At 46.3% G+C, this 12,443-nt stretch overlaps 2 protein-coding genes across 9 annotated transcripts in view; both read left to right on the forward strand.

Moving 5' to 3' along the window:
- LOC140903522 (apolipoprotein L6-like) overlaps positions 1-2,621 on the forward strand; it is a 59,185-nt gene extending 56,564 nt beyond the window's left edge. For all 8 annotated transcript variants that reach the window (XM_073324921.1, XM_073324948.1, XM_073324930.1 and 5 more), the window contains one exon: positions 1,323-2,621. In XM_073324921.1, coding sequence (XP_073181022.1) covers positions 1,323-2,214 — 892 coding nt within the window. In that variant the 3' untranslated portion in view covers positions 2,215-2,621. The remainder of the gene's footprint in view (positions 1-1,322) is intronic.
- Positions 2,622-7,756: 5,135 nt separating this feature from the next.
- Positions 7,757-12,191, forward strand: LOC140903574 (uncharacterized). Its single transcript, XM_073325076.1, has 2 exons — positions 7,757-7,877; positions 10,591-12,191. Exons 1-2 carry the CDS (start codon positions 7,843-7,845, stop codon positions 11,381-11,383), a joined length of 828 nt encoding a protein of 275 aa, XP_073181177.1. The 5' UTR covers positions 7,757-7,842; the 3' UTR covers positions 11,384-12,191.
- The last annotated feature ends 252 nt before the right edge of the window (positions 12,192-12,443 follow it).

Consider the following 12,443-nt stretch of genomic DNA (forward strand, 5'->3'; position numbering starts at 1 on the left):
TGCTTCATGGGGTTGTAGTGCCACTCACTCAAATTTGGCCTCCCATCATCATGACGGCTGGGCCAAACCTCCGTGGTGCTGCTCCCCCAGAGGCTGCAGTGCCGGGAGCAGGGATGCGAGCCCAGCCAGCCCCGTGAGACAGAAGCCACAGGAGCTGCCACATGACCCTTTGAAACATTTTAGTGACCCAATTTTGGGTTCCAACCCACAGGCTGAGAAAATCTACCTCATTGGGACTAAGGCTGCAGCAGTTTCAACATTTGGCAGGCAGGACAGATCAGTGATCCGAGGGCCGTGGGGTTTGGGAAGGAAGAGATCCCTGTTGGGGTATTATGGAGGCAAAATCTCACCAACAAGGGATCTGGGGAGCAGAACTCCCTCCTCCCCCAGAGACAATGAAACTGTGTGTGGCTTTCTCCCCTCTTCCCCACTTGTGCCAGGCCCCTCTGTCCAGCCAAACAAAAGCGGGAACAAAAAACCCCAAAATGATGAGGGTTCCCCCAAGTCACCCTGAAGGATGTGGTGTAGGGAGGATAAATACATTAAGAATAGGAGGCACTCAGTGCTATGGCAGTGGAGGCCAGATAAGTATGTAAGGGATAGCGTCTATGTCTAAACTTACAATGTTGCAGTTGCACCACTGTAAGGTTTCAGTGTGGACACTTACTACAGTAAGGGAGAGGCTCTCCTGTTGCTGTAGTTAATCCACCTCCTTGAGAGGTGGTAATTTGGTGGACAGAAGAATTCTTCCATCAACCTAGCACAGTCTACACATGGACTTAGGTCGGCTTAACTCCATTACTCAGGGAGATGGATTTTTCAGCTGGGTTGATCTAATTTTCTAGTGTAGACTAGTCCAGGGATACTTGCTCAGTTTACAAGACGGGCAGTATCGTTATTATTTGAATTCTAATAGCGCCTAGAGATTCCAGCCAAGACTGAAACTCCATTGTGCTGGGCACTGTATCACAGAAGTTAGCAGACAGTCCCTGCCCCAAAGAGATTACAGTCAAGGCAAAGGGTGGTGGGGAAACAGAGACCCAGAGGTAAAGTGACTTGTCCAAGGTCACCCAGCTGGTGAGTGGCAGAGCCAAAATAAGCATCAGGTATCTCCCAAGTTCCAGTGCAGTACCTTAGCCATTAGAACACACAGTCTCTTCACAAGTCAGAAAATATTTTCATTGCCATGAATAGCTATGACTCTGATACATACAAGGGAACAGATCTGCTGAGGAAGAAGGGGCCATTTTTAACAGTCACTTTTCACTGCACAACTATAAGGTCTCTTGCAGTGACCAAAATATACCTTTGGCTTCTAATAGGTCTGAAGGAATCATCCCCTGGGAAGAGAGTGCCAGTGAAGATATCATGGTCTTTCTGAAGCAGTTCCCTGACCAGAGAAAGGAGATAGAGAAGTGTATCCAGTGCCTTAAGGATATGGCAGACAGCATTGATGAGACCCATAAGAACTGCACCATTGCCAACATGGCCGCGAACTCCACAAGCCTGGCGTCCGGCATCTTGACCATCCTTGGGCTGACCTTAGCACCACTGACGGCAGGGGGGAGTTTGGCTCTCACGGCAACTGGGATTGGCCTAGGGGCAGCAGCAGCAGCTACCAGCATTTCTGTAAGCATATATGAGAACGTCAGCAATTTGAAGGAAAGGAGCAAAGCCAACGACCTGCTGGTGGAATGCCAAAGCAACCTGAAAACACTGTCCCTCCCCGACGAAGTGGATTTCAGACCCAAATTCTCTCCAAAGAGCGAGGCCATGGTCGAACACCTGAAACCCGTCCTTTCCACCGCTAGTAAAATTCCAGGGGTAGTATACAAAAGCGTTAAGGGGATAAGAACCAACGTAAGAGCATTCAAAGTGGTGAAAGCTAACCCTGGTTTGAAGGCCTTAGCAAAACGGCTCACCGCGGCTGGGAGTGCAGCCCGAAACTCAGCAAAGGGGACCAAGCAAGTGCAAAAAGCGTTAGGTGGGACCACCCTTGCCATGTCCAAAGGTGCGAGGGTGTTCGGTGCCACAGCAGCAGGAGTTTTTGTCTTGTTTGATGCCTACAGTCTCGTGAAAGACTCCATCCATTTAACTGAGGGGGCAAAGGCGGAGGCTGCAGCAGATATAAGAGAAAAAGCTAGCTACCTTGAAAAGGACCTTCAGAATCTCAGCGAGCTGTATGAGGAGCTGAAAGGCATGGTGTACCAATAGATGAGACACAAGTTCCCATTTCCAGCACTGGGCCAGGAGAGGAACCGAGCCACAAGGGGAGGGGAGATCATGGTAGGACGTCAAAGCCCCCAAAAGCGACACATGATGCCAACTAATAAGGAGATCCCAGCTCCACTTTGACCAAAAGCATCAAACAATCTGAACAGTTCAAAGAGACTGATATGGTAATTCAGTGAAAGGATCGGGAGATGTCGTGCATTTTGTTTGTACAGGACCTGGGACACCGTGAATCACCCTGCTAGGAGTTTACCCTGTTTTGCCTGTGCTTAAGAGAAAGTAACAATATCCTGTACGCATGTGAGAGAGATCTGCTCAGGAGTGAAATTACAAGAGCAGTACCTGCTTTTTAGATGAACTTGTAAAGCATTAAACTTCTTCTTCCTTTCTGTTTTGAGTGTATTAGCTGCCTTGCCCACATCTGTAATACTCACTGAAGCATTTTAATTCACCTCAGCAAATAGATAGAAATACCTGAGATATTTGTGCCTGGCCACCATTATTTTTATATTAGAGTAGCACCTACTTGCCTCAACGGTAGGTGTTGTACAGACTCAGTGGAAACTGGGGCTGGGTGCGAAGAGAAGGCATGAGGGAGAGAGAAATTTCTCCAGAGTTCTGAAACTCACCCCCATCTGCAAGAGCATCCGGAGAAGGGGAGATTCCCCCAACTCCCTTCACTGGAAATTAAAGCCATGCTGTGCAGTCCTAGCAGTTCTAGGTTAACCAACCACACAGCCATGAACTAGCATGGAGAGTAGCAAAGCAGTGTTTCTGGAAGGTGGAGGGTCAAAACTTTTACATTTCAGGGGAGGGGCACACCCTCACTCTAGAAGAGAAGAGGCTAATGTGTTCTTTCGGGCTCAGCCAGCACTAACCAAGAACCAATATACATGCATCCATACCCTCAGGACCAGGGTACCAAGAGGGAGCTGAGAGGATGTACAGACAGTAACTTAGAGAAAAAGGAAGGCTGTATCAGCCCTTGAAAGGAAAACAAGAGAAAGCCAGTGCCCTACAGAATGCACCCTGTACAGCAGCTGTGACATTGCTCCCATGTCCTGCCTTTGAGACCAACAGACCAGGCCTGGCAAAAGAGGGGTTTATTGGTATTTTATGCCGTGAAGAGTTAAGACCAAGCAGAGCTAGCTTGGCAGCCATATGAAACCCTAGCTGTGCACATGTATTTCCCATTCGACACATGCAGTTTAATTCCTGACTCATTATGAATGATTTAAAAATGTGTCTGAAAAAAATTAATCCAACTGGAAAATAAAGCTGTAGTCTGAAAGGTGCAGACATGGAAATTAAAAAACGTTCTTTCAAAATTACTGATAATATAAATGGAGGAGCACTGAGGGCATTGCGTGCACTTTGTTTCCCATTTAAAAATACACGTTGCAGTGGCAAAAACCTACACATAAACCCCCAAAGCCAGCCCTGCCATTCAGAAAGCGCATCCTAGAAAATATGATTTATTATTTGTACTGCAGTAGAGCCCAGAGGCTCCAGAACAGGTTCAGGCCCCCACTGTGCTAGCTAGGATCAATATGGCAAAACACACACAATTCATATGATGGCCATTCCCAGAACAGATTGCCCAGATGGTTGTGACATTGACGTGACATGCCAAATCCAAGATTTTACTGCACACTGGGGGAGTAGGAGAGGGGAGAGTTGGGGAGGGTGACCCATGGCCTGACCTTCAATTCCTAGCAGGCCGAGGAGGGAACTAGTCAGACTGTTGGTACATTCAGAATAGCTAAGTTATTGTGACATCAAAATCATAGGTGAAAGCCAGGTTGCAAAGAAAGGGAGAATAACCTTTCCACCAACACATGATGGGAGCTCATTTCTGAACATTCACACACAAATCGAACCAGAGTCAGCACATTCTACTAAAATATTTAATTTCAAACACAGCATGTCCCGCTTTCCCTGCTTAGGCAGCTTCCCACACACAGGAACTAGTAATAGGCCCAAGCCAAAATCCTAGACCCAACCGTCCACAAACTCCGGAAGGCCAGCTCCAAGTCTGCAGTTTGGGGAGGCCTCCAGCTCTTTAATGAGCTGAATTAAAACCCTGGATCCAAACTCCCAGAACGTCGTGCCTCAGGCCCGTAACAGCACTGGGCTCTTGTGTCGCTCTCATACATTCCACAGTCCGACCGTCCAAGTCCCCCACCTCCAAATAACCATGTCTCCTGTCATCTCCCTTTAGTCTCATTAGGCTGCCCAGAATAGACTCCGGTCTCTCGTAAGGCTTCACATTAGAAGTTTTCACATCATGTGTCTAACATTTCCCCAGTTGTGTGTATCTGACCCTAACAACTATCGTACTGAACTGAACTGGCAGACATTGAAGCTCTTCCTGCATATTCAAATGTTATGTTCCTGCTGGTATCTCTGTTGTAGTCCAGATTTCTAGCCACTGGCATGATCTGAAGCCATCTGGTGGCTATGCTTGAAAAAATGCTTTAAGTGCAGATTCATTTCATGCTAAAACCGACCAAGATAATCTCTGCAACACAGACAGTTCTGTGCAGTGACAAAGCCAGGGATGTTAAAGATGGGTCCTGGTAACAGCACAAGGGATTCACATGCTGGTGCAAATGCGAGGCTCAAAAAACCCAGCAACGACAGCAGGTTCCACTGTGCCAGGACCCTTTGTAGCTGAATCTTCCTCCAATTCAGCACATGTCCACACTGCACTGTCCCTCGGGGAGCAAGGCAGATCTTCCACAGCTCTGTAAGCAGAGCTGAGGATTAGAAAATGGCAGCCCCCACACGTGAGAGCTGTACTTTGCAAGCCACGGGACACTGTATCCAACCCTAGTGCAGGGCGTCACTGTGGATCACTGACTTGTAGGGATCTGGTATCACACTGGGTGAACCACACCCCTGGAGGTGAATGGTTTGGATGCTCCAAGCACTGAGTTCTTTCAGCTCTAGCCCTCGGGGTGAGCGCCCATTCACTGTGATAACATGGAGGATAACTAGGGCTGAAGAGGTAAGGTGCAAAGACACTCCGCACAGTTGCTTTAGTCACAGGCAAAAGAGATGATAAATGATCAGCTCAGCAGCTCCTAACTCAGAGTCCCCAAGGCCAAGAACAACCCAATATGAGGTGATGAAGGAAAGAGTCTTGGTGTAACCTCTGTACCTGATGTACCCCTGGCAGCAGCTCGTGCTTGTCCCTTGCCAGCGACAGGCTGTGATTTGATCCCGCCTTCCAGCCTCAGCTCTCCAGCTGCCTGGACTTCTTTCAACAGTCAGTTCCTCCCACAGGGCCCTCAGCTCTCTTCTGAGCCAGGTCCCCCAGTGACCTCCTCCTTCCCACTCCTGTGCTGGACTCTAGAAGGATTAGAGAGCCGTCTGCTGGCTGAATGTTGAACTGGGTGGTAAGAGGTGCCCAGGAGTTTCATGCTCAACCCTACATGAACTTTTTCTCCACAGACAGGCTATCTGCATATGATGAAAGGCAATTCAATGCAGAGTTGTTAACCAGAGCCCCAAGACCTTAATTTAACCTGGCAAAACACGCACTAAATCCCCATCGGATCTGCTTTCGGTTTCTATCTCACCGGTTTCCTGGTTCCACTTTCTTTTGAAAGCTTTGTTCTTTGTCCTCCCACAGCACAGCCAGGGCATCAGTGGAGAGGGAAAGCCATGCAAATCATGACACAGACAAAGAAGTGGCAGCCCGAGAGGTAAGTGCGATAGGATTTCATTTGAATTATTGATTTAGATCTTCTGTATTTATCAAGCAAGGTGCTATTGTTTTGTCTCCTGCTGGCAAACATAACACACTGTAGTTGGAATTCTTAGTAAAACGTGAACTGTTTACTAAAGAAAACATACAGCAGACTGTTTCTGATGGTCACAGCAACCAGATTCACTTTGCTTTCCTTCTCTTAAATGGTTGTCCTAATGCAGTGCTGTTGTTAATATTAACTTTACCTTCCTTACTGCGATGTGCTCTTGAACCCAAACCACATAGTTACCAGAGCGAGGACACACTTACAAGGCTCTGAACAGGAGCTGTTAAATTAAATTACTGAGTCCAAGCCAACTAGCCGCCCAGAGCACTTTAAATGACCAGTTTTTAAATTAAGGGAGCAAAGAAATTACAGATGAAAAAGATCTACCAAGGTAATTGAGTCCACTCCTCTCTCGTGGCCTGCTAGCACAAGATTGTTCCTCATAATATATTTTCTAGTGCTTCATCTAGCATTTACAGATAAGAGTCCACGTCAGAAATGTGATCGGTTTTATTTCTACTGCAAAGAAGATTCTGCAGAGCACTAAAGATTTATTAGTGTTCTTCCTTCTACACACTGAGAAAAGCCTTATGTTTCAGCCAAATGGCATTTCAAACTGACATTTGCCAGATTAAGGCAAAATAACTAACTAACTGAAAGACAAGGTAATATCTTTTATTGGATCAACTTCTCTTGGTGAAAAAGACAAGCTTTTGAGCAACAGACAGTTCTTCCTCAGGTCTTGGAAAGGTATTCAGGGTATGTTTACACTCAGAGACCTGCCCTTTGGGGGGCAGGGCAGAGTGAGGGCAGCAGCTTCAGCAGATGTTACTGAGCATGTTCAGTCTGTGAGCATGCTCAGTACAAGCAAAGCAGCAAATCGGGCGGTGGGGGCGGCACATGACCCCAGAGGCCGCCCCACCAGCTGCGCCGTCATAGTGCTTCAGTGTAGACACCTACCTACACTGACGGGAAGGGTTCTCCCATTGGCGTAGTTAATCCACCTTCCCGAGAGGCAGTAGCTAGGTTGACAGAAGTGCTGTCTACACCAGGGCTTCAGTATAGCTACACCTCTCAGGGGTGGGAATGTTGCCCATGGAATCCCTGAGGCTACCAACAAAGGGTCAGCTCATGCCAATTTTGACTCCACCGATAGTTTTATAATATGGGCACCTGTTCCCACTAGGGACTAGATTCTCAGTCATTCCACAAGCCACATCAGTCTCCTCTTGAGTCACCTTTAATAAGATACCTCTGAAGGGTTCAACAGAGAAGATGCAGAGAGTATTTTCCTCCAGGATATCTTCAGGAGCATCCAGTATTTCTGAAGGTACCTGAATATCTGCTGCAGTTCAGGCTGCTTCTCAATCTCTATTTTTCACTGTTCAGAACTAGTGCATCACACTTAAAACACCCTTTCAGGGCCAGGGGTTCCTGCTTTCCTCTCTCATCATCCTGTTGGCTGTGAGAGTCACCCTAATCAGGGTCACCAAGGTAACCTGTAGAACACTCCCAGTTACACTTGACCTGCAATGAGAGAGCCTGGGACCCAAATCTGGGTCTTCTACACGATTATGAGGAGCATTTCCAGGACTTGAGAGTCCAGAGAATGAAGGATCAGGACTTGGAACTGAGTTCTAATCTCCTGTAGCTCAGCACAGTGCATGAACCACTGCGCGTAGCTTCCTGCCCCTTCTTTGTTTGACTCGCATGCAAAACACAAGGGAATACTTGGTTTAATTATTTTAAATTTGATTTAGAAAATCTTGATGACAACCTTGAAATATCAAAGCATCTAAAGAGGACACTGGTAGACAAGATTGTCACTGACTTGAATGCTGAAGATTTGATGATGGTCAAGCAGGCCTTGATATATCTTGAGAGGTAATGCACGGCAATTTTGGCCAGTTAAGAATTCTCGCGAACAGAAGTTAACCAGTTGATCTGCTTTAATTTCCTTCCCCTTTAGTACGACACAATGTTCCGTGTTATGTGAAAAATGCAGGCTGTGATATTCCAGTTCTAGGCATAGGTGCAGTGTCTGTGAAACGTTTCTGATGTTTGTTGTTTTGTTTTTGTTTTTTTTAACTGAAAATGTATTCGATCTGCCTTGAGCAGGGTTACAGGACACAACATTAAAGCCAGCAGCATGAGTCCTGAGCTGGGGCTCTCCATGTTACTAATGTCTGTGAAGCTGAATTGACAATGGACAGAGTGGGAATTTTTTTCGAAAATTTCTCGACCATAAACAGGGCTTCTGAGAATTAGTGACGAGGGTTAGCATTTTTAAGGCTATCCTTTGCACTCAAAGTCCATCAAAGTCCAGGTTCCTTAGCTGGGGAGTGACACAGTCTCCAGGTGCCAGTTATGATAGAAAGAAGTCCCCTTCTCAAGCTTTAGGGCATAGGACAACCTCTAACTATTGTGGTTTAGGGGGAAACTTTCCCTGGGGGCAGGTTATACCAGAGCTGCCTGCTGCAGGAGTTTTTTTACCCTTTCCTCTGAAGCATCTGGTGCTGGCTACTGTTAGGGACAGGATACTGAACTACTGTAGATGGACATCTAGGGTATGATCCAACCTGGCAATTCCTATATCTCGCAGCTGTTACACATTCAGCCTGAATTCAGCTTTCATTTTAACAGTTAAGATTCTGGCCCTTTCTCTGTTCACTGTTTAAAACAAACAGATCATTGAGGTGGGATGTAGGGCAATGATGGGAAATCTTAAGAAAACGTCGAGTGCAGACTCAACCTAAGAGAGATTTAACCAGTAAAGCAGAGCCACTTACTTCCTCCTTTGGTGCATGTGACACACTGATTTACACCGTTCAGGGTGGTATCTGAGAGCAGTGCTGCATGGCTGGCTCGTATCCTGTTTGTTAGGCGTGAAGTGAATCCCAAGCTGGGGAAGTGGCTGGAGCATCCTGTGGGTCAACAGCTTTGCAGGTTTTCCAAGTCAAGGGAGAGTGCTGCTCACTTCTGCCTCCAGTGACTTTTCAAAGTGCTTCAGAATACATCCCAACAGTGCTTCCCCCTCCCCAATATCAAACTATACTTTCCATCTCAGTAAATGTAGGCACTGCGTCTTTTGCTCCTCAGCCAATAATGACACAAAGAAACCACATGGGCACAGTTGGGCCCTAAGTAACCATGTTTACTAACATATACAAACATGGCAGGCAGCCTAGTCACGTACACGCTGCTGCTCCGGCTGGTGTCCGGGGGCTTCTAAAACACAGAACGCAGGGAGTGCCACTAGAGGGCTCGCGGACTGTTAAAAGGGATACGACCCTAGTCTGATATATTGCAGTGGTTCAAATAAGGTCACTCACTTTTTAAAATTCTCTCTCCTTTGCCAATGCCTCAAGGAGCCGAGCTATTTTGGGACCACTAGCTGACAAGGGGCTGGGTGCTTTTGCTCAGCTGGGTTCCTGCTGAGAAGCAAATGGAGCGTCCCCTCCTCCCTTCCCCCATCCTGCAGACAGCAACTGAGGGGCAACATGTCCTGATTCTAGAAGTTGACACCTTACTTCCCCCTCCAAACAAGGAGCCTGCGTGGGCTGGGTGTCCAGGCACAGATTGTCCTGTGCACAGAGTCTGGTTGTCCGGGCATCTCCGTCAAACTTCTGGGCTATCAACAACTCCTCTGCACTAACACCCCAGTGGCTGTCTAGGTCTCAAGCACACGGGTAGCAGGTAGCTTCAAGTTCTTGTTCATCCTACCGCTCGCTGCTGATTCTGTGCCACTGTCTGCCTGGGGGAGCTCTTGTCTCAACCCTCCCAAATGACAAGAGAGCTACAATTATTGCTATTGGGGTAGTATCTAGATGGCTCGGGCAGGGTTTGGGTTTCCCAGGCACTAGATGTAGCACATATATATAAATAACAAGGTAACCCCTGTCCCAAAGAGCTTACAACTTCAGCGTAGAGGGAGAACAAGTGGATACAGCAAAGAGAGAGGGGGAAGGGGAAGGTAATACTGCAACGAGCATGTTCAGCAGCAGTCACTGCACACCCACCACTTAACCATCATTGACTGTTCTGTAGGCACTCCGTCTGAGGTCGGTTTTAGAGGGGACTCACTGGGAGGCATAGGTGCTGGAACTAGGGGTGCTGCCGCACCCTTACGCTTGAAGTGGTTTCCACCATATCTAGGGTTTACAGTTTGGTTCAATGGCTCTCAGCAGCCCCACTCTACAAATCATTCCAGCGCCCCTGCCAGGAGGAGAAGCTTCAGAGAATCCCACCCTCCCCCAAGAGCGACGTCTCTGCAGTGTATTACCTCCTGTCATTCCAACATCTTCATACAAGGTGAGGGGTGCTGCAGTTTCCACGATATGCATCCGATGAAGTGAGCTGTAGCTCATGAAAGCTCATGCTCAAATAAATTGGTTAGTCTCTAAGGTGCCACAAGTCCTCCTTTTCTGAATAGAACAGAGTTTCACTGGGGCACTTACTGTCCATGAGTAGCCAGTATTCAACTCTTCTGCATTTGTGTATTTGGTTATTCCAGTCAAGCCTTTACCTTTTAGCAGCTCTCAAGTGTTGACTGACCCCGTGGCACCAACTATAAACGCATGACTTTGTCATCCAACAGGAATAAAGAAAGTATCGGTGACTTCCTGAAGCAGTTTCCCGAGCAAAGAAAGAAGGTGGAAAGCTTCATACGATGCCTTGAGGAAATGGTAGACACCATGGATGACGTCCATAAAAAATGTGCCACGATACGTACTGCAGCAAACACCATGGGTTTTATTTCAAGCATTTTTAATCTAGTAAAACATGGGGGCCGTCTCGGTCTTGGTTGGGAGATATTAGGTGATGTTGCAAATATTTCCAGACTTGTATACAAAAATCATAACAACTTCAAGATAGAGGATAAAGTTAAGAAGTTGCTACAGCAATATGAAAACAGCCTGAATTATCTGAAAATGTCCAATGAAGAGGATTGTGAATTAGAAGCTTTTCAGAAGACGGAGGCCTCATGCAACTACTTGAATGATTTCTTGTCTGCTGCTGGTTCAGCTCAGGGATTATATAGAAACATTACAAAGTTAAACAAATCAACTCAACAAAAAGCTAACCCTAGTTCAAGGTCAGAAGAAAGCAGTATCCCTAGCAGAACTAGACAGTCTAAGGCAATGGGAAGCGGTTCAGCTGAAACACCACCTGCTGCGTCCAAAGGAAACTGGCTGGATGCTGTAATAGCAACACCAGCCATCATAAACAAAGCCTGTGTGATTAAGACAGACGTCACACATTTAGCTGAGGGAGGTAAGGGAGGGACTGGAGCTGAAATAAGAAAAATAGCTGAGAAGCTGAAAATGAAACTTGAGGCGATCAGTTTGCTGTATACAGCGTATTTGGAATTGACAGATATGGCAAATTAGCAAACTTTTATGTATAAATATACCATTCATGGCATACACATGGAGAAGTTAGATAAAAACCAAATACTCTTGCTAGAAGGTTGCAACATAACACGACTTTCCTTAGGGAATGTTTACACTGAAAAGTTACATGAGCATAGCTACATCCCTCAGGGGTTGGAAAAATCCACACCCCCAAGAGACAGAGTTAAGCCAACATCACCCCCAGTGGAGCTGATGGCTAGGTCAATGGAGAATACTTCCATCGACCCAGCCACTGCCTCTTCGGGAGGTGGATTAACTGCAGCAACGGGAGAACCCCTCCTATGACTCTCGTGAGTGTCTACAGTGAATCTGTGCAACTGTGCTGCGGTAGCGGTTTAAGTGTAGGCTTATCCTTAGAATCATGGCATTTAAGGCCAGAAGGCACCCTAGATCATCTAGTCTGACCTCCTGTATAGCTAGGGCCCTTCGTTTTCAGTGTTCATTCTCCCAGGAATTTAACAGTGTTTATTACCATAACAACAAAAACTGGTGAAAATCAGTGCAAAAGACTATTCATCATTTTACTGGGTAAATATCGGGGTTTATTTTGGTGGATGGAAAGACGGTGGGGGGGAAGTATTTAGTAGATTAATGCTTTGAATTCCATTAGTCAATGTGCGTTTGCTGCAGAACTAAAACAGAACTCAAAACATAATGCTACCTCTGAGTTTAAGAAAACGATATATCTCTAATCCCCAAATAAAACTTTTCATTTGAATAAACAATGGACTGCTGTAGACTTAGAACTATTAGCCTACAAATATTTACATTTAATAATTGGGCTATACCATTTGCAGTGCATACACTCAACTTCATCCTTTTCTCCCGTTTTTGTTTTTTTTAAAACTTTCGAATACTTCCTTGTGTTCTGAAACATAGTCTGATACAGATTTTTGTTTTCTTCCCATTTTAGTGTATCAAATCTTTAAACTGTTATCTGCTCACAGCTTGAAACATGTACATGGTCGACGTGAAATTCATCGGTACGTTCAGACACGCATGCGCTTCAGAGCTTGTGTGCATGCCTGTTTGTTGT

Source organism: Lepidochelys kempii, chromosome 1, assembly GCF_965140265.1.
Source record: "Lepidochelys kempii isolate rLepKem1 chromosome 1, rLepKem1.hap2, whole genome shotgun sequence".
NCBI lineage: Eukaryota > Metazoa > Chordata > Testudines > Cheloniidae > Lepidochelys > Lepidochelys kempii.